This window comes from Strongylocentrotus purpuratus, unplaced genomic scaffold (genome assembly GCF_000002235.5).
Source record: "Strongylocentrotus purpuratus isolate Spur 01 unplaced genomic scaffold, Spur_5.0 spur5_scaffold_5, whole genome shotgun sequence".
Classification (NCBI taxonomy): domain Eukaryota; kingdom Metazoa; phylum Echinodermata; class Echinoidea; order Camarodonta; family Strongylocentrotidae; genus Strongylocentrotus; species Strongylocentrotus purpuratus.
This window is the reverse complement of record NW_022145611.1, coordinates 31435009-31461544: the sequence shown is the minus strand read 5'-3', so window position 1 is coordinate 31461544 and position 26536 is coordinate 31435009. Positions and strand designations below refer to the sequence as shown.

Here is a 26536-nt window from a genome sequence, read left to right as displayed (position 1 = left end):
ACTCAGTTTTGCTAAAAGCCAATTGCACTGCACACGAAAATTGGTATATGGGACTTCGCGAACATTTTATTTGGTCCAATCTTCTCTACTATTTGTTTGTCTTTTTTCAAATATGAGGATATGTAGGAAGCGCAATCCTTTCTGTGGAGATTTCATTCTAGTTTGATATTCCCCCAAATTGACAATTAAAGAATGAAAAACGCCCACAAAGTCTTTTTTAGCATTACCAGACCTGTACCTTCTCTTTAAGTGATAAAGCTTCCCAACTCAAACTGAACAAGTAACCACGAATAGCCAATGATTGGCGTATGAATAGAAATTGGGAACCTTTATTACTGTATCAAAACTTCTTTATCTTAATTGCGCTCCATGAAAACAATACTTGATTGATTTGAGAAAGTACAATGGTGTCTGCGATACCAGGCACCTGTGTGTTTGTGTGGGGTGTGTGTTTGTGTGCGTGTGTATGGGTGTGTGTGAGAGAGAGAGAGGTGTCCAGAATAAAGGATAATGGTCTGAAATTTATCGGCCTTATCAACCAAACGACGATTTTTAATTTACAGGTGGCGAGCCAATTTGAATGAAATGAACAAATATAAAAACTGAACAGGAGCAATACACTTAGCAATTTACGATGAAGTGTCGAAAGAGGAATTGATGCAATATGCTTTTTTTTTTAAAGAAATCTCAATCAATTTTATGCACATTATTATGATCATCTCTGTTATGATTGTGTCCATGAAGATTTGGGGTCGGAACAATAAATCTCCATTTTGAGAGATCTTAATTTTTTGTTTATAAGTTAAGTCAATAATTTCATCTTTTTGAGATATAGTTTGGTTATAAGATAATCATTATTTATGTCCATATAACTCGACCTATGCGCATACCACAGAAATGGGCCGAACATTGTTCATGTTGCATTTTTTAAAACAGACATAGTGGGGTAAAATTATTTTGAATAAAACTTCCATGAGCTTCAAGTTAGGGATATATAATTCTTTTGCAGAAATGAGCAGAAATTAGCTTCGCGAAATATTCAAACAAAAATAAATAAACAAACAAACAAGCCAAACAAATATGCATCAACACCTTATCAATGTCATATTTGTTTGCATTTTTAATTGCCAAGCTTATCATGAATCATCAATTTGGATACATAAACGAAACATCAGACGATCTTTAAATTGTTCTCTTTAGCATACCGCCTTTCCAGCCCTGAATATAAACAAACTGGATAGATCAACAACAAATAAAATCGGATGTAATCATTGTTTGAACTGTATCGGAGTAAATATTATTCATTCATATTTGTATTCAATTACGCATAGCCCCTCTATTTGTACTTTCTAAACACTATCAAACAAAATATCAGTCTCGATAAGCCATCACATCTACCGGGCGGAAACTGCCTCGTGCGTCGATACAATCGACATTCACTGATTTGTTATCATAAATCAGGACCAATTGACAACACTTGCTTTCGTGGCTTTACACATTATCCGCATGTAATTTTTGTGAGTGATTTTTTTTCTTCTCCCCACTCATTCATTCAACGGGATCTAATGGGGCAAAGCGAAGGGTCATGACTTAACTCACAATCAAAGAATGGTACTTAATTGTTGGGAATATTGCCCGGGGAAAGAATAAACACGGCTTGTTGTATCAAATGGTGGTTCGGATCTATCCATTCTAACTCCATCATTTATAACAATTACAACCAAAATAGTGACAAATCTCTATTTGTATTAAAGATTATGCCATTTGTATTCCTGTATCATACGCACACATATATAAGACACTGTTATAAAAGCTTGGAAATGGGATGCCGGGGTGAGGGATGGAGGGGGGGGGGGGGTAAGTGGATTGACGTTTTGCAGGAGCGAGAAGATAATTTGTGAAGATCAATAATGCAAGAACGATTCTTGAGAAATTCTCCATGGAGTTGAAAACAAGGGATATTTCTGCAGGACAGGAGAGCATTGCGATCAAAAAGAGATGCAAGATTCATTCCACTTTTTATGAAATCATTGATTTTTTTGATAACTTCATCATACCATGTGGTAGTGTTGAAGTGTTAAATAGAGCCATGCTCTCTTCGCCAGACTTCAGAGAGAGGGGAAAAGAAGGTTCGCGACAATGAAGGGCCTGAAGAGTGGGGGAGGGTGCAGTGAGAAAAATGGTGAAAGGCACGCCTGGAGGATCGCTAATTCTAAACCTGCTACATGTGTCACTGTTAAAATATTCGAATCAAAGTGCTCCAAATCGGTTATGAATATGTATGGCTCTGTTCTGCGATCGATTCATGGGTGCAATTTGAAACGCGACCTGCCTGTGCCGCTGCTCCACGGTGCCCCGCTGCAAGTGGTCCGCCTGCGCACCGGCCGGGTTGGGCCTCTATGGCGGTTGAAAGAGAAGGGCTTGATGGAATAGGTTATACACAGCGGCTATCTTATGAAGAAAGAGAAAAAGTGGGAACAGAGAAAAATGAGATATGGCGAGGGAAAAAAAGGGAATCTCTTTGCTCGCTCTCCCCAAGCTTCCTTCTTAAGATGCTGCTGCAGCAAAAAGCTTGGATGGCTCGCTTGATATCAATGGCATCAGACAAAATGTACAACTCTGGATCAATACCACACATGCTTTACGGCATCCTTTTACACAAAGCTCCCGTATAAGTGTGAGCAAGGCGAATCAAAAGGAGAAAAGGGGTGAAAATTGCGCCTTTTTCTCCCTCTTCCCCTCTCTTTCTCAGAGCGCACCACGTGAAGTTTCCGTCCATTATTAGCCAAATTAGCCTGGAGTGACTTCTGAAATCTAATATTCATTTCGATACCGAATCACGCGGAGCATGATATCGATGTCGGCTCGTTTCTGGCAGGTAGCTCGACTTCTCGACGAGTCAATTCTCGATGATCTCCAATAAATCTTTGTTAGTTGATGTAGAGCCCATGTCATCATCCAAACTTGGCCTCGGGTGATGCCAACGTTTATACTGTAGCTTCTCCGACTCCAAGCCAAGTCTCTAAATCACATTTCGATTTAAGGATACAGAAATGACGAAAACTCTCGTCATCTGTAGTATGCATTCAAAGAATTCTGGTGGGACATTTTCATGCTTGATATGCGTTTTTAATTCTATTTATATCTACTTAAAAGACCTAATCAAAATCAACAAAATCATCAATTCGAATATTAAACATGGAGCACACGAGAATAAAGCGTTAGACGACCAAATAAAATGTATTAGAAATTATGTCTTTACATGAATTCCTAGTTATAAAGATGCTTAAACAACGACAAAGAAAATTGCTATAGAGAATAAAAATAGCAATAAACATGAAAAGGTAGACAAAATGAAACAAAAAAATCACAGGAAACTGATCCGATTCGCTGTATCCATCTTCTTGTTAGAGTTAGTGTCTAGTGAGATGATAATGCTGATATAAGATGGGGAATAAAAAGCATCTGTAAATGTATCAGTATTTTTTCATATTTGATAAATCTATACAACAGAAAGGAGAAGAACAAAAAAGGTATTATCTTATGCATGGTAAGAGGCCGAAGCCATGAAAGGCAAAGATGCAGAACCCAAGTCGATATGACTGTAACCCTGACCAACGAAACAGACGTTGGTACCTCCCCCCCCCCCCCCCCCCCCCCCACACACAGGAAATCTAAATTTGTCGGACGTTGGAGTGTATCAGTATTCTGGAAAAGAGAGGCGATAAGTTACGATGTTGACGATTTGATACTGAGCTGAAAGGTTCGTCAAACAAACCTATTTGCCGATCATTTACCAGCATGCGTTAGCAAACAGGGGCAGAATGGGAGATGTACACAAGACTCCCGAGACTTTCTAAACGGGGTAGGGCTGTGATTGACTGCTAGTATGTTGTCACTTGCAAATAACCCGTGCTTGAGTGAATGTTAGCAAACACTGAGGTTTACTATGTCGTCTGCCACGGGGGGATTAAACAAGGATGCGCGCCAGTTTTAAAAAATCGGACTTGGGTGACGATTTCGGCGTTTTTACTTTGCAGGCGTGCGCGCTCACGCACAGTCCTAAACCCACGCTGTGAACTCAAGACGAGCAAAGAGCGCTCCTCGATTCAAGCAAGTTTTTTAAAAGACAAAAAGCTTTTACCTCCTTTCTGAGGACTTTTGATGGGTGCATGCCTGGCCGAGGGATAACCGTTTTTATCACTTTCTTTACAAAATAAAAGGCCTAGAGGTAGAACTAAGCAGAGTGAAGCATCACATTATTGAAGATGCTTTCACGCACACACACCTGTGCCTTACTGTGTCGCTAATGCCCCGAGCCGACGGCTAAACACATCTCCACTTGTTTAATCTCATTGGAGCTCTCATTGAAGAAGACGTTGAGTGACAGCCCTCACATTAACACCTTAACGGACACTGCAACAAAGAACCAATAACGGTGTCCGTGCCTTTACTAAGCTATAATGCCAGCCCTCTATTATACGGAACAATAATAACGTCTTGACAACTAATTGCAGACTAATTAACGCACAATGGAAGCAAGAGAGCTCTAAAAACGCTCGCCCTTTTCACGCTTACCAGACCACTTCTCAAGTCCCATTGAATTCCAATCACCACGGCGCAAAACAAAAACCAGTGCTAATATATAGAAAGAAACAATCCTGAGAATACCACACACAAAAATAAGCAAAACAAGACAGAAATTATGGAGATATTGATGAATTGAGAGTATAAGATACTTAGGGATAGATATAGACGTAGGGGAAAGAAGAAGGGAGACAGAGATACAAAGATATCGACGAGACAAAGAGCAAGATAGCAAAGGGAGAATAAAACAAAGAGAGAGAGAGAGAGAGAGAGAGAGAGAGAGAGAATAGGAGCTGGGAACTTTATTTAAAATTCTTAAAGAATAATGGGAAAGATATTTACAAGTTAAGAACATATTTTTTGTAGTTGAATTTTTGAGGCAGTTAGTCGGCTCATCAGTTAAAGCAATTTGGTGTACGTATATTCGTTTTAAATAAACAACGGATACATTTTCGTATAAGTAAACGAGAATAAAAGTCATTTATATCATGAAACCTTCACAATGCATGTAAATTTCATTCTGAAGGATGAACGCACGATACAGAATCGATTGCGACCCTGGAAAGTTTATATAAAGATGCATGAACAAAGTAGAGCTACAAAAAGGGAGAAACCCGTGAAAAATAACGGAGAGAGAGAGAGAGAGAGAGAGAGGGAGAGAGAGACCGACTAAAGAAAGGGGGTAATTACAATAAAAGATCGGAGATAGAGGAGATTAAGATGTGAAAAGAAAGCAATAGAAATATGGAGAGAATAATTTTTTCTGGGTGTGTGTGTGTGTGTGTGTGTGAGAGAGAGAGAGAGAGAGAGAGAGAGGGGGAGGGAGGGAGGGAGAGAGAGGATATATCACATGGGATTCATTCAGAAAATCGATTTTCGTTTTGAGTAATCGATCTCGTCCCATTCTTTGAAATTTGACGTATGTAGCATACTTCTCAAGTTTTTATTAAAGACCTATCTTCATGAACCAGGTTTTTAAAATGAATTTATTGATTCAAGAACGTTTCAGTAGAGCTGATATCATTTATTTTTCCTGTAGATTCAGAATTCAGTCAGAATTATTCCACAAGGTAATAAACTAAAATGAAAATGAACAGGATGATTGATGAAATGAGGCATCAGATAATAGCACTTGCTTACAAAAGTACATGCATGTATACAATCAAAATATGTAATGAAATTTAACAATTACTACTTTTTTCCGTAATACGAGGGAATCGCGTTTAAACGTGCTTCAGGATTCCCAAACTTAGATTGTGTCTCTCATCTCATCTAGACCATACCGAGTCGTCACCAGAAACACGCCAAATAAAAGCCAAATGCAGGCATCAACACCAACATTCTGCGGGCCACTGGTACCATAGGAGTCACGCCCAAAACGCCAAAGGCGCCATACAAGTGCGCGCAAATCGGTGGGTGTACAGCGTCAAAAGCGCCAAATCGTGGAGCCAAAACCGCCATGTTATGAATACAGCCGTGGCGGAGAGCTTGTTATGCCAGCCTAATGTTCGGACCGATTCCCCGGGAGACTTCATTCACCTTCGCCCTTCTGCACTTTCTCGGGAAGAAGATCTCACCATCTCTTTCTTTCTGGTCCGTGGAATTCGATTTTTTAAACTCCATTTTATGTCAAGGTCGCTTGTATATAAATGAAGATGAGGGAATTTGGGAGTTTCTGTCCGCTTGGTGATGAAGATGGAGTTATGAAAATTCAATATAAATTATGTTTAAAGGTTGCATGCGATTGATTTTAATATAGAGGTGAAAAAGGTGTTCTACATGACACACACGACACACAACAATAAGCTAGTTTATTTTGAGATGCAATACTAGTATACCAGAGCTCAGGGTTAGCCTTTACTTTACATCATCGACAACCAATCATTTTGAACATTTGTGAGTCGAGTGAGCGTCAAGACAGCTCCTTAGAATGCTCCCAAAATGTTTTTTTGTCGTTAAGTTTGTACTTTTGGTATTACCTTAAATTTATTTTGTCTCGATTTGTACTGTTAACATCAATATGTTTGTAAATGTTGTATTTATGTCGTAGGGCCTCCACGGGAAACAGTATTTAACTACTGATTGAGCCACCCTGCTAAAAAAGACTAATAAATAAATAAAATTACAAAAAATCTTGGTTCTTCATTTCCATTTTCCTTTTCTTATTGTCTACCATCATCTTATGCTTTTCCCGTTTCCTTTATTTCAAAGCACCGTATCCGTTATCTTTGTAGCCCTTTACGTCTCTCTCTCTCTCTCTCTCTCTTCTACTCACACTCCCACTTGCACTCGTGTCGGCAACCTGAAAGCCTATTATGCCGACAGGATGCACCAAAATCCAGGTGAGAGGGAGGGAACAAAGGCGCTCAATACGAGAATTACGTAACGGCAAAGAAGAAGAAGAAAAACGTCTAGGACTGCAGAGAGACTGCTGACCATACAAAAGCTGGTCGAGAGCGCCAGAGTTTCCCCCTTTTATTACATCAGCTTGACTCAGTCTATGCCTGCCTGGTGCAATTACGGGGCGTGTAATTAATAATGAATGTTAGGAGATCGCGTGTTATGAATGAATCCAATGCTTTATGTGAGAGCAGAGCATTTTTATTATCGATTGGGAAACGAGTTATTAAGACTTTTTAAGTGTTGGAGTCCCATCTGATTTTTGTATTCATTAACATCCGCACGAAAACATCAAAACATTTTAACAGGTGTCTGGTTACTATGAAGATATCTTGAGTTTATTGTTATCAAGAGTGTCTTGTCTGAGAACGAGTAATCATGGTATCGGGACGGGGAGATATATTTTATTAGTTTTGACATCATCAATGTTTCTACGATATGGAATAACAGAGCGTCGTATGAAATACCTGTCATCAGTAGCTGATTTAAGGAGGGGTACAACCTGTCCGAGCCTCTTTTAAAACTGAAGTAAACCCCCAAATGCATCTAAAAACGTGAATTCTTCTTACATCGACTTTATTTTATCGGACATATTTTGAAATTGTACCCCTTTTTATGAAATTCGAGATTGGTAACGGGCACCTGAAAACTGTGATTATTTGTTTTGGCTTCTCAAAATTATCTTAATTTTATCGAAATTGTGCCCCCTTTTTTCTCTTGATTTTATATCAGGGGATGTCTACAGTTAGAGTTACAGTACAATATACGTTGATGATGAGATGGAGATGGTTGGAATGGACTTGGTGGTACAGTATAGCCTGACGAATGAATCCCTAACGAGATAGATGGAAGGGGTGGCAGCATCATGCCTGCCCCTCTCGATTAATCTCAAATCAAGCGGATATTAAGTGTGAAATACTGCTGCGGGGGATTCTAAATGGTTTGGAATTGGGCAGAGTGAAGGCGCTTTCGTACCATCCACATCACTCTCCCTCTCACCTCTCTCTCTCTCTCTCTCTCTCTTTCTATCCCTCCATTCTGCCCCTTCTCACCCTCTCTCCCACACACAAACACCAACACTCACACATACACACACACGCTTGCACACACCCCTTCTCTCCTTTTTTTTATCTGTATATCTTTATCTCTGTGTTCTTATTAATTGTGCGTCTATTTCCGTCTCTCTCCTATCCCCTCTCATACGTGTACCTTCTTTCTTTTACCATACACAAAATCTCCTCATAATTTTGCTCTCTCTCCGTTCTCTCTCTCTCTCTCTCTCTCTCTCTCTAACCCGCTTCCCTTCATCTCCAAAGAGATGATGAAGGATCGCATCATCTCGCGGGTGTAATAGATGCTCTTCGATTCAGGAGTGGACTTATGGACACGAGAAGGGTGCCAAGACGGGAAATGGTCCCGGAAATATGCCAACAACCACAAAATAGAGTCATCACATAGACCAGGATGATGTCTTGATCTATGCTTATTGCAAGTCGAGAGGCTAAAGTTGCGTCCATAACAGATCTTATTTTTTTCCACATTCGATTAGAGTGATGAGATGAGGAAAATTGATAATTTGGATTAGAACTTCTTTTTTAAACATAGCAAGTGTACTTTTTTTCTCTAAAGAATTCTGTCCTAACAACAAAAGGAATACCATCACGAAGATATATATTTTCTCATCGACAGATGAGAAATGTCCTATGTAATATTGCCGGAGGAAAAAATCTGATTCTGAATGCTGTGGCGCTGACTCAAATATGAGTATATGACATGTTAATGTGAAGAAACCAAATCAAAAAGAGAATATTCCCAAATAAGAATATTTCCTACAAATGCAACTGATTTTGACTATCAAACTGGTTCATCATTTAGGTCTGAAATTTTATGTGATTAAAAGTGAAGATCAATTCGTATGGCCAAAGTCCCTTATTATCTGAATCTGGTTTGGAGCTTTTACTGTCCATAAAGATCTTTACACAATTCGATTAAAATCAACTATATACATGTAGTATCCTCATCAAAACAGGAAAGTTCCAGATTAAATTGGAAGAAAATCGTATGGACGCATTTTAAAATGTCACGATCTCTTCGGCTGTTGTTCATTCAACAGCATTAGAATGGTAGGGGTAATGGATGTTCGCTACAAGCGAATGTAGAACGACTTCAGGCAGTGTCGAGAAGACACATCAATTTCTGTTATTGGAACGGTTTACAATAATACGACTTCTTGACGATAAATGTGTTTTAATTCATTTAATTCCCGAATATAAGAAAATTTGAGTAAAGTAGGCCTATACATGGACCTGACAGATCTGGTATAATTCACATATTGAAGGTGAGGGATGTTTGAAAAGAGTTCAGAGCCTTGAGTGAAACAAAGAAAGTAACGTGGTGACGATTTTATGAGATGTGACACCTGTATATTCACCTGCTAAAAACGCTCTTTGTGAACACCGCAAAACCTCTGCTTGTTTGAGAGTAATCTTTTTTAATTAAACCATAAATTCTATATATTCCTCTTTTAAAACTCTGGGGTTATATCAAATTCTGCTAAAGTTAAACATAACATAACCCTGATCAAATACTGAGTAAATGCTTTTATGAATAATGCTAATTTATCTGCATTGAATACAAGCTCAATTATTCGAAATGGTTATTTCGTATATTTCGTATATAAAGCTAATAATTGAAGAAAAAACAAGTAATCTTGCACTATGTTTTTGTTTTCTTTCTACTTGAAAACGTAAGTAAAAACTAAAATCTCCATTGTTTCTTAATTATCTATCGCACACAATGATATCGCAATTGAATCCGGCTACGATATTTACTGCTCAGTCAGATATACTCAGCCAAATGTTTAAATTGCAAAGAATAATGCCTTAACATTCATACGCACATATGCACACGCACACACACGCAAACAGATTTAATCCATGTTATTGTCTATGTGGGGACTTCGCTATATAGACGTGGAAGTCCCTCAATAGGCTTCGCACAGGTGTGGGGCGATTTAAATACAACATGAATAAATGGGGATATACTGACGACACAGACACCAACTGCGAGTGTGGAACATCCGTGCAATCCATGTCACACCTATTAAGATGTCCACTCCTAATCGACCAATGCTGCCTGGAAGACCGGGTGGCAGCAAATGAGAAGGCTCTTCAGTGTGCCAAGGCCTGGCAGAGCATTTGAGGACACGAAAGAAGAATACAAAGTGTATATATCCTTTTCTTGAACATGATATTATTTATTTTTGGTGCTTTATAAATCTTTATAGATATTTATCACAACTATGAAATTTTAGATGGTTACCATTTCGTGTTTTTTCTTTTCTTTTTACTTTCTTCTTTTTTCTTTTTCTTTTTTTTTTCTCTTCATTTTCATTATTTTAAATTCAGTTATGAGTTATGAGTTTTTGATCGATCGGATGGGTGGTACATGTACGACATTACTTATTATAGGCTCTGTATTTAAGCTTGTGAGTAATGTGCCGCGGGATTCCATATCCTTAAACTGCTGGCGAACAGAGCAACAAGACCAAGCTCTGTAATTATTAGGATCTCTGTCCAGTAGTGCCGTGTTTGTGCCATCGAACTGGGTCGACCAAATCAATTGATTCATAATATATGTATATGCAATATTTTTTCCCGTAACATGAGAGTAATTTTAATAGTTTCATACTATTAATTAAATGTATTGTTAACTGTAACTGTATAATTGTTTTAAATGGGGGGCACGCTACAAGAGTCCTATCTCGCACCCCGGGGCAACGTGTCTGACACGGCCGGTTGTAGCAACTACTCCGAAGATCAAGATTACAGTAATCTTGATCTAAGGAGACACGAACGAACGAACGCTATAACTTTGAAATTCGTTATCAAGTTCCCATTTCCACCATAACAAGGTAACATTCTATCACAACAGCATCAAAATAATACTCAAAATGAAATATACCTTTAAACATTTGGCATAATCAAATATATTTTGATAGCTGGCAATGACCTTCAGCAAAATGGTTTTATCACAATGTAATTTCACAGGCTTTGTAAACAAAACATAATTTTCAAACAATTCTTGGCGCTCTTTGGTGGCGTGTAATGGTTGAGGGATCAACCTTATCGATTCATAATCCTATGTTATCAAACATCATTACCTATGCACCACCTTTCGCTTATTTCGACCTCAGAATGCTTGTGTGGGAGGGAGGGAGGGAGGGAAGATAATCAAAGTTTGAACCACAGAGACACCTCTTTATATAACATCCATTTGTTCTGTAATGCAAGCAGGTAATCCATCATTCCAGTTTCGAGACATAGACTGACTCGAAACGTTTTATCTTAAATACAACCTGTTATAGGTATTCTGTACTTTTTACTGTCATACCTTAAGGTGATATGAAAGACGGTTAAAGGGTACCTGACTTGAGAGAAAGGTTAGATTGATCGCTCTTTCTGAGTTTGAATGAAGTCATTGATACATTTCTTTAATGCCAAGAACCCCTTGTGCATCCGTTCTCCTAAAGGAAAATGATGTGGCATTTGTAGGGATGTTTATTAAAGAGAAATACTCGGCGATTAAGCAGCACTAAGCTGCCATCGAAATGGTTAAGCTCGTTATATTTGCTCCTGATTTTGACTGATCGCCATGATTTAACAATTCACTGAGCCCTCTCTTATTTGTACCTGACACGAATGAGATATCAGTGTATCCACTCGGAAAATCAAATGAAAACCCCCAAAACACCCACTCACGATAGCGACAATTGTTGGGTTATTATCCATAGCTTGGGTGTTCTCTCTGATATCCAGCCATTGTCGAACCAGCATTGAATTTGCAGATCAATTTTGTTCCCTGCATGAAGCATACCATGGTCTGATGACGTCTTGCTCGACTTGACGCTTGGACGAAAAAAGAACACAAGTCATAAATGAGATATAGGTCAGTCATAATAATTTTCAACGCGACATTTCCCACCATTAACCAAGTACTCTCTTTAGTTGAGAAAAAGCGCCTTGAAACGACACCTATTTGTTTCTGTAAGTCCATAGAAAACGGCGAGCTTGATACGAAGCATGAGCGAGACACATTGGCGCAGACATTCTTTCTCCTTTGCGAGTAGAGCATGAACGATAATCGTTTTGTTGTCTCGCTCAAAGAGAAAAGTACCAAAATAACAAGCTCCGTAGCGAAAGATATTCAACATGTATTTCCTGCAGAGTCAAATATCATGTAGTATAGGCAAGACATTGATCAAAGATCTTGAATTCAAATAGGTAATGACTTCCGTTTCTATATGATATAGGGCTACACCGTATTACTGAGGCAGATTGTACGTCTTTCTCGTTCATTTAATAGTTCCGAACTCCAATAAAATACATGTACACATAAGGACACGGTGCATTAACATTTTTCCCATTATCATTTAACCGGAAGACTGACAAATGTAAATAGGAATCTTCGACACTCTTGTCAGCCATCTTATGCTATTTGTTCTCCACTACCAAGCATATTTATCTTCATCTGCATAAACCAATATGCCATCCATTTCATACTTGTACGGTCAGTCAACAAGCCTGCACGAGCCGAGTCGTCTGGCGTGCCTCCTCCTTCTCTTGTTATCCATGTGTGCACCCCCTAACATCGGTGGGCTAACAACAATATTTGTAGATCACTTTACAGGTGTCGATTTTGTATCAATTCTAATACCATCTTTCAATATTTGACTCACATCAATTTGCTCGTCGTAATCTGTTGATATTTCTCCTGATGTTGATTTATTAGTTTGTTCTGTTCCGATACAGGGAGCACAAGGCATGGTTTATTCTTGTCTTGTGTATATATTTTGATAAAATACCGTCTGTGTTGGTTTAGCCGTATTGTTCAATATTTGATTGTTCCACTTCTGATGTTTATGTTGACAGAGAAAAATCACAGTTGAATAGAAAATTATTTTATAAACTTAACCCTGCCATGATCATTGTACCATCTATCTCAAAGTCCCTCAGAAGATATTGACAAAAGAATAAAAAGAAGAAATGCTATAACATTAATTTGGAAATTGTACTATTATATGTGTAGTTATTTGATAAGAGGAATTGCTATTTATAACGTTTACATGCCTGCTAAAATAACATTGTGAAATGCAAATCTCATAACTTTATGGTGAAGCACTCACATCAACCTTGCGTTGAGGATTGTGAATGGAGAAAGAGTGTTGGTTATCTTATTAGTATAAGAATTCGTAGACTTCATTTTGTAAATAAGTCCATAGCAGACACGGTACAATCAGGTACAATCAGCAACCCCCCCCCCCCCACACACACACACATCCGTAATAAAGAGACATAGAACATAAAAGCTAATCGTCTCATCTCAAAACCATTCAACCAAATATATTCCTTTTGTGATCACAGTGATTGAATATAGAAAAATCATTTATAAGCGGAAGGATGCAATTAGTATAAATTTCTTTTTAAAATAATCATATGCAGTTTGGTTGTGTTTTTTCTTCTTCTCGCAGTCACGTGTTAATTAAAGAGCTGTTATTTCACCAAGTTTTTCGCAATCAATGCTAAATGTGCATGGTCATTTAATTCACTTTTGTTCTTTTTTAACCATTAAAGGTACTATGTCCCTTTTACAGCCAACCTCAAATGCTGTAGAACTTTGCAGGAATTATGAATATGTCATGTATGTACTATCTGTGAAATGTAAACGTTAGCAGTGTCCTCATATTCAAATTATGCAAGGAAACCCGTTTACTTGCTAGACTTCACTGTCAGACACTTGAGTGACTGACTGGCTTTTTTCTTCTTTGGTAATAACATACATGAAAAGAGTTGTAAAGGGTACATGATCGTTTGTCTACATCAATAACCCACTTCTTGTGATGGCCAAGATTAAACTGATTGAATCTTTGCGCAGCATAAAATGTATGACCATTCGGTACAATTGTCTGAAAATCAAGACTATTACTTTTGGGCTCTATAGCCCTAAAGTCGATTTGACAACTAATAGTCATTATTTTCCCACTTGAAGACATTTTCGAGCCCCACCTTTTTTAGGGAAGTTCTAAATTAGTATTATCTTTCAAATGCAATTGGAATTTAACTTTTTCATTTTGTTGGCCTGCAAATGGGACATAGTACCTTTAAGGCGTACATTTTCGTTTTATTTTGTCTTTATACAACTCGCAGTCTACGAGCTTGTTTATTTTCTTCTCATATTCATACGTTCATACGGAGAGACTTAGCCCAATTCACATTTATATTTAGCACATTATATGCCAAAACATAATTCAGCTTTTAATCAAATCAGAAACAGTATGAGTTTATCACAGACCTCGAAATTGATAGTGTACTAAAACCGGACCAAAGAGAAACTGCGAGTTCACAATGACAACAAGAGCATAACCAGAGCGTGAAATTTTAAGAATGGACACCCCTTTGGGCTAATTTGTTCTATGTCAGTCATAAAAAAAATCTTTTGAAAACACCAACAGGAGACTGACAGGTACAATTTTCTCTTAATTTCTTTAACTTTCTGGGTGTAAGTTTCACGGTTATTCCTTTCCAAGGTTGATTTTTCAGGGGCTGCTGATTTTCAATTTTCTTTTTCGCCAAAATCCTAGCTGATTCCATGCTCGGCTGACTTCTGTACGGTTTTGTGACGTTATAAATCTTCAGTACCTTTTCCATCATGTAATCTATTCTAAGCAAGAAAAGGAGAAACGATACTTCATTTTTTTGACAGACAGGATAGAGGATCAGTTTTATATAAATTTGTTGAATATAAAAGATGTCAAAGTAATATTCCTGTCTTTCCTCAGTTGATAAAAACAAAGTGATGAAGGTTGAACTTCGAACCATAAAAAAGCCCCAAGTAGCAGCACCTGTATGGATGTACATGTAGTATTGCACTGGACACATAAGGCGCACTTATAACACATGATGTACCCTTTAATGGTACACTCTTGAACTATTACCTTAAAGGGTACAAGCGTGTTTAAAATGTACGCGTTCGGTTTTCAAGATTGCACCCCTAAATCCTATACTCTGCCGTCTTGAGATTTTAACATTAATTTTGTTTTTTCTTATAAAATACTTCAGTTTATGTTAATGTATAGTTCAGTATATTAGTATAGTACATATTATTACGTTTGACGTTGTATATAATCAAGTTTTTTTCCTCAAAGACACTGTTTAAGATATACACATTTTATGTCCGCAATATTTGCAAGCCTATAAAACTTTAATAAAAGCGTTCAATACCACCTTGCATTTTTGTATTATGATGGGACGCTGCATCCACACTTAGTACTAAGCAAGCTATGGTAACAATAAGCATAATGGAAAGCGGAAAGAATGGCAAGAATTATATTTTGGTAAAAAGTGACCAGAAGTATTTCGGCGGAAAGCTGTTCTCCAGTTACCCCCGGTGACTGCACTCTTGATCCGTATTTAGTATTCCTTCGCGTCACTGCTCCCATCTGTGTATGCTTCAACCTCTCTCCTTTTTCTATTTCCCTTCCTCTCGTCTCACCCCTTTCTTCCAAATTCTTTTTCTTGCTATTAAATATTTTGAAGACCTTTTGGTACACCAGGTAATTCAACGCTCACTCATCCCCAGCCTAAAAGATTAACCGAATGGATAGTGAGACTTGAGGCCAAATGAGAAATATTACGACCCCGGAGTCGAAAAAAAGAGAGGTTGTTTCCTCGGTCGAAATTCATGACCACAATTGGGAGGGAGAGTGGGATTAACATTGTATGGCATGGTACGTGCTCCTGGATTGCCCCATCCAATTTGAGCGATACGGGGATAGCACTAGTAAAAGCTCGTGACGGCGATATTCCTGGTTGATTCGGCGCACGAACGCGCCGTTGATCGTTGGGCCGAATTCAGAGACGAAAACTAATAAATTGAGCCCACAGCTAAGGTCGATATGTACTCTAGCCTGGTCGGGTGTATTGACAGACCTTACAATGTAGAGTCAACAAGTTTGATGTGGGGACACCCTTGGAATGCTGCAGGAAAGGGGTTAAAGCTTGTTTTTTCCACAACGATGTGTCTATAAACGTGGGAGGTAGAACGCGCCCCAGTTCAAGTTCACGGTTGCATGTTTGATCAATCCATCTACTTCGTGTCGAGATCATGTGACCAACCAGCCAGAGATCAATTTAGATCAATGGCATTGGTAATGAGGACATTGCTCAACTGTGTCCTCTCGTCTATTGTCAGATTTGTCATACCGTTGCATTTGGCTCAGACCCAGGATTAAAAACAACTAGACCTGAACCAGAAAAACACCAACGCAAATAATAAAAAGCGTCAAGTCGGATGAAATCCTTAAAATAGAAGAGCTTTCCTCTCTTAAGGTATCCGAAAAATAAAATAGGCCTAGATGTTGACGATGGTGTACCTACACATTTCTACACTCTAAAGCTTTTGCACTTTCGCAGTAGTACTTTTTTGGTTAAGTTGCCTTAAACTTCCAGTGATACCAGTACAATAACTTTACTGAAACATTATTTCAGTATAAATTGTAATAATATCAAGAGGCTGGTTTCTACATTAAGGTCGATAGAGTTAAATCGGTTGTGATAATTAAGATGTTATTTAAAAAAAAAGGGGTTTTTAGATGCATATACAAACGCATGAGTTGCTAAAGCAACATGATAATCAGTATAGTATCTTAAAGGCACAGTGTGTGTTTTTGTAAGGAAATTCTCGGAAAGACGTCGCCAAGTATGCAATTATAAAATAATTCCTGTCACCTAAGCACACTTAGAATTGTATACAGTGCTTTAAAAATTTAAAATTTATCCAGTCACTTTCAATCAATTGCAAAGGGTGTTGTCTGTATCACTTGGTACCAAATAAAAAATGAATACATAAAAATCGATCTACCACCTATTATTTGACGAGTATAAAAACTATATATCTACAACTTTATTCTTCTGTATCCTACAAACATACCAAACAGCGCCAGAGTTCTTTGCATGGCTTGGTAATATATAGATAGATTGAGAGATTAGATTGTGATATCCAAAGAACAATAATAATCTATTACGTACATGGGGTGATAGAAGTAGGTCGATTAGAAATATGGCGGTCAAGTAAAGACAATAGAAGTATACATCTGAAAATTGAATAAATGATGCTAATAGTATAAAATCCGGAATTGGAGTGGAGAAGCAAGGTTAAGAGAGAAAGAGAAAGTAGAAAGATGCAATGGAATTAGTTGGGGAGCAGAGAGAGTGGAGATTGAACAAAATGTGTGAGGGGAATGAGAAGCAAAATATATAGTATTGGTGAATAATCTTTTTTGGAAGGGTAAGTAGAATAAATTATATATTGAAAGATAAAGGAAAAGAGAGAAAGAGAAGGGGATGGAGTAATGGATAGAAAAGAGGGAAATAAATGAACGACACTTGTTAATTGCGTTTTATGATCGATGAGAATGTATAAATAAAACGGTCGGAAATCTCTTTTGTGAGGCGAAAATGAATTGGTATATGGATAGAAAGATAGGTAAATATATTTATATGAAAATGATTATTACATGAATCTGCCTAGTATCAACGGTTGTCTAAGGGTGGCAGGTGTCCAATATAGACAGATGACCTTTATGAGTGGACAAGGGTGGTAACCAAGACAGATTTGACCAAAGATTGGTACATAGCTTCACAAATGGACACGTAAGTATGATGAGGATAGAAATAACCAATTTATTACGAAACAAATAGTCGCTAATGGAAGAAGTGGACGTTAGTCAAGAGAAATGAAGATATTCTCTATTCATAAGTCCCGAAACATTTCTCACGTCGAGGAAGGTCATTTAATCATGCATGATTCACCCAAACCGGGAACATAAAAAAAACACCAACAAAACAGAGTGGGAAAAAAGGGAATTACAACAACCAGTCAATTTACGGGATTGCCCTGTAAAGGCGAGTGAATCATACAATGTAACAAGGTGTTAAAATCTCATGCCCCGTTTAACGCAGTGGGAAGAAAAAAAATAAGGCCCATGACGAAATTCGTCGGCGAAGCACTTTTCTGACGACTGCAATGAAATTGGCGTCTTTTCAGCTGTTTTAATTTCATCTCGCCGTGCCGTGGCGGAGGTTTCAGTTTCGTCGGTACGCGTCGTATAGTATAGTATTTATTGCTGGAGAAGTGAGTCGGTTCCACAAGTGGTTTTTACAGTAAACTAGGCAATTCGGATCATATTTATTGAAAATCTATTAACAAAAAATCTAAAATAATTAGAGGTTTTTGTTGTGAAAAAGAATAACAAGGGAAAATGTGAAACGGATGAAACAGGAAAAAAAATATTTTGGCACGTCTCATTTGCTTGTCCTTTCAAAGGTAACGAAACTGTAGCATTTCGAAGTATCACAATATTTGTGGTCTTATATACTACATCAGCAACTCCAATACAAAGAAGATCTTATTTTCAAGGATACCATTATAAAAGGAAATAGGGTAAGAATGATATGCATTATATGTATTAATCTGGCATTTAGACAAGCACACATACGTCAACGGGGACATGTTAACCTAAATCTAAAGGAATTTTACCCTCTATAAAATGTCCATCAAAATAACAAAGTGAAAATATAAAAAAGAAAAAGAAGAATATTAGTCACATTTCGCACAAAGGCCTCATAAATATTATTATGGCATTGTTTGACAATATCAAGCATTGAAATGAATGACTGAGTTGTTGTAATGAGATGTTTTAAAGTAATTTGTTATACCATTTTCATTTTTATATAAATAAGAAAAACACCTTTATCGTTTAATTTCTGTTACCATGTAAATGTGCCATGGTGGTAAAAAAATCACCAATAAAAAAAGGATAACATTTCTCACTCATTTATTGTGCATGATGTAATCCCCTTTTGTTAATTAAGCAAATAATCATACTGAAAGAAATGAAAAATCAAGGAGTATTACAAATGGGTTCTCAGAACTTTGAGGGCGCCCCTGCTGAGCACCGTGAGAGAAATGGCGTCGAAGACTGGGCAGGTTTTACTTGTTTGCTCACAGCACACATGCTTACGTCAGTCTTCCCTGACTGACAGCCTGAGATGTGTACATAGGGTAATACCACACTACTACACTCATGAATAATGCATGATTCGACCATGATATTATTATCATTCGTATATTAACGATAGAAATTATAGCCAGGTTCAGACGTGTAGTAGCTATCCTAGTGCGGCCACACCCATCTTGTTTGTACTTATGTATTAAACAGAAATGATAGTAATGCCTGTAACTGACACTCTTAACAAATTAATATCATTTTTAAAATCATCAACTTATAACTGTATATATAATTGATGAAATTAGTAATATTTCATTGCCTTACAATGCGCAAACAATTCAGCTCCTTTACAGCATGGAAGTGCACCAACATACACTAAAAGCGACACAAACGTAACAGGTAATGGCGTCAGTACTACGGGCGCTTTTTGATGAAAGAGCCATTTCCCCAGGTAACTTTTAATAACTTATTTTGTTGAATACCTTGAGATTTATTCAATCTTTATTTGAATGTCAATTGAGAAATATAACCCATTGATTAACCGAAATGAAAGAAATTGAATTATCTTTACTACATGTACATGTATTTGTAAACTATAGGCCACATTGCATATGCAACCACTGTTTGTTACTTATTTTAACGGTGCATGTAAGCATATTTTGGTTATTGAAAGTTTGCAGGTGGGTAATTGACCATGAATTGGAGAACATACAAGTACAAGGAAAATAGGCCCCCGAAAGCTCTAAATTCTGCAAACCAGTGAGGTATATTATTGTGCAGGGGAATCCTATTGTAGCCTAAATAAGCCTTCGGGGCATGATCTTAAAGTGTTTTCGTTTTTTACCTGTCTTTTCTCCTCCTATACTGGAGCCCACCTAGGTGATCTATGCGCATTTTTGTTTCGAGTTTTGCGTCGGAAACTTCTTATTCCTCGCATATGCGCCCCCATTCTTCCCCTATCCACTCATCCCTTGCTTCTTACCAGCTCAATATTATGGCCTGAGGTCGCGATAAAAAAAACCAGGCTCATAGCACGTGTTTCGGGGTTACTGTTTTTATGATTCTCTTATTGTGAGGTAATCGATTTTAAGAAGTCTTTTGAAAGAGAGAATAAAGAGCGAATAGAAAGACATTTAAAGAGAGAAAGAGACAGAGAGTCAAACGCTATTCTTCAATGTCTATTGATTGATGCACAAATGGGATGTTATTCATGGGGCAAAATAGATTGAAGAGATAAAAGCATGACATAAACCATGTAAGGTAGCATATTAATAGAAAAGTCTTTTCTCAAGAATGAGAAGGAAAATGTCAACTAAGATTTGAGAGTTAATGTTTTTAAACTCTTAAGCTGTTTCTCATGTTACTGGCCGATGTCAACATCTTATCAAGATATTTCATTTGTGTTTTCATTTTTATTTTACCTAAAGGCAATGTACTTTACTTTGTTCATAAAATATGATGAACTTCTAGCTTTAAACATTTAAAAAACAATACTCAGCTAAATTCATCCCATTATTATTGTAAAAAGGAACATTTATTGTCCAATATGAATTATACAAATAAGTAGTATGCAATATGAGACATTGAAAACTTATTGCATATTCCAGCTTCAATATGGTTAGTTTTGTATTATGTTGAGAATACTTTTTTGCTTTTTAGTTTTTATATTCTCAATCACTTAGCAGAACTGCAATATCCATAATACCTTTGCACATCTGCCATTTCTTATGACACATCTTCATTCTCGAAATGGGTTTTCCACCTTCATCTGTAACCTAGTCATAGTTGCTGGTGCTTGTATCTGCTTGGATTTGTTTATACCGTCGCTTCCACCCACTCTATATATCAGCCTGGCCTACGGGTCTCCGTTACAAAAAGACCTGAATAGAAGGAAGAGAAAAGACTCGATTCACAGGTGCGACAATGAGCGACCTAAGACCATTCCATTTTCACACGCCGGTGCTATTCATTGCATTGTGTGGAGTAGGGATGGTTTAGAGGGGGGTATAGAATGGCTGTCGGCTTTCGGTCCGAACACGTGTTTTAATTAGCTACTTGCTCGAAGTGGTCCGAACACAGCCTCTAAAAGAAGATGTGAAAAGAAAGATAGAAGGGACAAAAAGAGAGGGTCTCAAATACTTTATGAAGCATTGAGGGCTTTATCCCCAGTGTATTGTGTGTTATTGGACATACACACTGCATTGGACAGCATAAAAGGAAGATCAGAGGTGTTTGAATGGAGGAAGACGGAAAACTGAGAGATGGCCTAATCGAGACTGTTACCCCAAGGTAGTAAAAAAAAGAAGTGGAGAAAAGCAAAACAAGAAATAGCAATGAGTCATACCTCGTACTTGGTAGTGAAACTATGACAGAGAAGCAATAGGTTGTGGATATGAGGAAATGGGACAGTGATGGTAACACTGAATGGAAATAGAGAGAATGGGTGAATGGAATGGGCCACAATATACACCTGTAGTATGGTATTCAATTGGGAAAAGAATACTGCCTCGTTACGAATTGTGACAAATATATCCTGTTGTTGAAAATATTATACCCCCTCCCGGCAGACTTGGGTTTTAAGATAAATGGTAGGATGTGTTAAGTATCCGTAACAAAAACATGAAACAATATTTAAATACGGTTTAAAATATGTTTGGATTTAAATGTACTCCATGTTAATATTTGGGAAGGCATGACAACATTAATCTACAAGACGTTTTTCATAAATTTCGATGAATGCATTCTCATAATGATAATATGAATATTGTTATCTCTGAATAATGTCAAGGTCAAATCGAAGAATTGACATTTTTAATTCAAAATCTGAATAACAAATTCCTGTTTCGTGTTTCAAGAACGAAGTTTCTGCTTGGTAGAATAGGATACAAAGCAAATGAGGGAAAGAAAGAAAGAAACAGTCAAGTGTGGTGAGTCGTGAAATGAATAAAAGACTGATTCGTTATGGTATTTTCATACAATTTTGTGAAAATAAGATTGTGTGTTGAAGTGTGTATGTGTATTGCTGCGTGGTAACTAGCTACACGGTGTGGGAGTTGGTGCAGGAAAGTCGCTGAAAATATCTCGCGGATTACACGAGTTTAAAATCTACCCGAGATTCAAGTTACCATCAGATGTGCTTCAATCTGGTGTTTCTTAAGACTTGAGGGCCAAGTTCGTACCTTTCTTTAAAAACCCATTTTGATTGGCAGATATTTCAGTCAACTTAAGAGTTTGAGCGTTGCTAATGGGTGGTCCGCAAGGACGCGTTGTCAATCAAGTGACGTAGGGCGTTTTTGATTTGCCCGATTACAATGAGTGGGCGGGGCGTATTAATTAGCCTGTAGTGGTAGGCGTGTATGAGTCGGGTCAGGCGAGCTAACTCCGTTCCATTCTCCCTCCGTGTTTGGTGCTCTCTCTGACAGTTTGAATACAACTCTTTACCTCGTCAACACGCGCATACACATCAGTGGAGGCTGACACTATATACTTTAGCAGATATATACAAACATACACTCAGCTCACGATCGAGAGAGAGAGAGGAACACAACGTGTGTGCAAACTTGTATTTTTCTCTGACTGTGTTACTTTAATCTGCCATCGTGGATTTCAAAGAGGAACCCATGGCCAATAGTGCCATGATCTCGCCCAAGCCTGGTTACCCGGCAGCATCACCCGTCAGCATGAATACGATGACGGGTATGACGGGCGTCGGGAGTATGACGTCCATGAACAGCTACAGCTCGATGTCGACCACGGGTATGCCGGGGAGTGCGATCACCAGCATGAGTGGTATGACCCACGCGGGTATGACGGGGATGTCGAGCATGTCGAGTATGGCTGGGATGGGAATGAACCCCGGCATGGGAAGCATGGGTCACATGAACTCGATGGGGAGTATGAACACCATGGGCTCCATCAATGGCATGAACTCAATGGGTGCTATGAACAACCCCGCTGCGATGTCGATGAGATACGCCCAAGCTCAGGCTGCCAACTCTATTGATCGTATCCGTGCTGATAAGACATACCGACGATCTTACACCCATGCTAAACCTCCTTATTCTTACATCTCTCTTATTACCATGGCCATCCAGCAATCTCCGCAGAAAATGGTGACTTTGAGTGATATTTACCAGTTTATCATGGACTTGTTTCCCTTTTACCGTCAAAATCAACAACGGTGGCAAAATTCGATACGCCACAGTCTCTCGTTCAATGACTGTTTCGTCAAAGTCCCGAGAACGCCCGATCGACCTGGAAAAGGGAGTTTTTGGACGCTCCATCCTGATGCTGGTAATATGTTCGAGAATGGATGCTATCTGAGACGCCAAAAGCGATTCAAATGCCCCAAGAAGGAGGCCCAGCGGCTGGCGCAGAAAGCAGCCGGAGACGACGGGCAACCGATTGAGAACGGGGAACCCAATACCAGAGACCCTTCAACGCCTGTATCACATCCCACCCCAACCGACTCCGTATCATCAGACGGGGGACTGCCCAACCAGAACCAGCAACTAGAACACCCACAACAAGTACCAACACCACAACACCAACAACAAGGCGCCACACTGCATAAGATGGAGAATCATCAGTTATCACCGCCACACAGCATGAGCAGCTACGCCAACCCGTCTCGTCCCATCGCCTACCCGACAGCCTCGGCGACCATGGGTATGTCGGGAATGACGGGCATGCATCCAGCCAGTATGCTAGGAGTAGGACAACATCCATCCTTCGCACATTCACATCCATTCTCCATCAACAGTATAATCTCACCTGAACATAAACTGGACATGAAGGCTTATGAGGCCATGGGGTACAACCCCTACAATATGGGCATGCAGGCTCAGAGTGCGAGACCCAACATGGACTATAACTCTCCAATGGGACCTGGGGAGGTAACATATAGCCAGCTCCAAACGGCTCAAGCAAACCATGCAATGTGAGTTAATACTCTGGTATGTGTCTAGAAACTATTTGGACCTTTTCTATTTCAATTTATAATGTCAGTACCATCCTGTAAAAGTTCTAATTTGTGATAGAGTATGTGTTTATAGAAGAACAGAAAGAGAAACGTCACAGATATTGGTATATTGACACGACCAGTTATAGATGGAGCACGCCACATTATTTGTTTTCTTTTGGAAGAAATATTGTCAAATTCCGAGCTGAACTTTAGATACTGAATATCATCTTTCAGTGAATTAACTTGTTTTTCTACTCTGACAATCATTCACAATTTGTGCAAATGTCACCATGTGTTAAATGAAATAGAAAGAGAGCTTTACATTTTAGTGTTCTTTTTGTTTGAACCCCAAACACTCGGTTAAATCAATCTAATCATTGTAATATGTATAATTCTGAAATGTGAGTCACATCGCCAAATTCAATTCCAACATTATTCCAATAAATAGACTTCTTGATTTTATTGTGAATGAATGCATAATTGGTATTTATTTATTTGATATTGGTATATATTAGTTCTAGAATATTTGTCATCTAGCTAGTTTCCGTAGCCCTGTAATACAACAGATCACTTCATGTTTGAAAATAATTCCCTGTCCATTCATTTCGAAGGGACGCTGAGAAGAAATTAACAGGCAAATATAAAGTTGCGTTCGTTTTTATTTATATCGCAGCATCGTACACATTCATAATTACATTTTTCATTTTTTACTTTAATACTCCAACAAAGATAAATTGTGTGCAATGTTTGCATAATTATGTTCAGCTGGAAAGTAAATGAAGTGTTTCAAAATTGTTAATTGAGGGCTTTTTCGAGGAATTTAATTTCTGAATGAAAATAATTAGCGTAGGATTTAAGGTGTTTCACCAAAGTGCCAAATGCAATATTAAATCTTAAACCTACATCTCTCTGTCACGACTTAAAATTATGTAAGTATATTATATGTCTGTCTTTCTCGTAGTAAACATTTTATCATAACTCCTGTATTAACAATTTCATGCCATTTTGTAAGAGTTACCGTGTCCAATTTTGATACAGACACCGTTACCGTTTTTCTTTTTTTAAGAAAAGGATTTAAAGAAAATAAAGACTTAAACAAATTAGATCAAACAAATTCATCTTTACTTGGTGAAAGAGATCCATTCAATATCATATTTAATACCAAAGAATTCCGTATCGTATGATAACCTGTTGTTTTTATGATTTTATTTTTTAATAGATGTACGTTGCACAACTCTTGTGTATATTTTTCTTGTAAACTACATGTATATGTTCATTTTTTTTCGAGAGAGATTTAATCGAGTGCTATGTTGAGATATATCAAGCAAATGATGTTCAAAAGAGAAATAATGTCCTTTTCTTCTTTTCTCTCAATAAACCGCTGAAAGATATATGAAAATATGTTTAAAAATCGCAACTTTCGTGTTTTCAACATCTCTTGTTTAATTTTTAAAAAGACTCAGTACAAAATGAAGTTACGTGAACTTGGAAATATCAACCACTTATGTCTTTCCTTATTAATTTCTTTCTTGATTATCATAATTATTATGATCATCATCTTATTCTTAAAAAAAAAAAAATCTTTTTCATTTAATTATTTTCAATCCGTTGATATTTCCCCTCGGTTTGTTCAAGTAACTTCATTCAGATACATTAATTGAATGATGTGGTGGATGTTAAGCAGATGTATGTTGGTGAAATCGTGTGTGCATGTATGCCGATGTAGAGTGTTGTATATAACAGATGAATATCAGTATGATGTATCGATGTGACTTAATTGTGTGACTGTTAACTGTGGTAATAAATGCCGATTTGATACATTTACCATATCCCATTTCCATTGGCATATTTAGTAACTTGATTGTCTATTGCCATGAGATATTATCTTAACTAAATTACTGTTTTCAAAATATATATGCGCATTGTCTAGTTATATTTAGATTTCAATGGCGATATGCATATCATATCACGCTGGATTAGACATTTTCTTCACTATTGCTCACATGAAACTATCCTTAAATTCCAATACTACAGAAAAATGCGCAATCATTTGCTGTTGAAAAACCAGCTAACAATGACGGCTCAAGGTCAGCGATTATTATAATCCTCACTTTAAATTTTGAGATGCTTGGTTGGTTGTTTGTGACGTCTGCTGCAGTGATCTTGTTTTGTCCAATTTGCTGAGTGTGAAGGAAAAAGGCTTTTGAAAGAGGTGGTGTGTGTGTGTGTGTGTGTGTGTGTGTGCCTGGTTATGATTTTGGATTGTCCAACGTATGTTTACGCATAATGTTTGGACGATAATTCCAACGTACTCTTTCAGAGTCAGCTGCGCACATCTCGTTTGCCAGTTTACACTGCATTTTGCAATAAATGTCTAAAATGTTTTGTTAAAATGCAGAAAATTGAAAAACTGCTAATTTGCAGAACATTCTCGATCCCAATGAAAATATGCTGGCAGTGAGGTAAACAGGTAAAACTAGCAAATTTAATCTGATTTATTCAAATAATTCAGAGTTAGC

General features: G+C 37.8%; 1 protein-coding gene and 1 long non-coding RNA gene across 2 annotated transcripts; both read left to right on the top strand.

Moving 5' to 3' along the window:
• Window positions 1–3398: 3398 nt before the first annotated feature.
• LOC115929713 lies at window positions 3399–10588 on the top strand. Its single transcript, XR_004066688.1, has 3 exons — window positions 3399–3412; window positions 5841–5843; window positions 10472–10588. It is a non-coding gene; the product is annotated as an uncharacterized LOC115929713 (long non-coding RNA).
• An 11905-nt stretch (window positions 10589–22493) lies between these two features.
• Window positions 22494–25372, top strand: FoxA (forkhead transcription factor A). Its single transcript, NM_001079542.1, is given in 1 exon segment — window positions 22494–25372. A coding segment is annotated over 1 exon segment (1323 nt). The 5' UTR covers window positions 22494–22674; the 3' UTR covers window positions 23998–25372.
• The last annotated feature ends 1164 nt before the right edge of the window (window positions 25373–26536 follow it).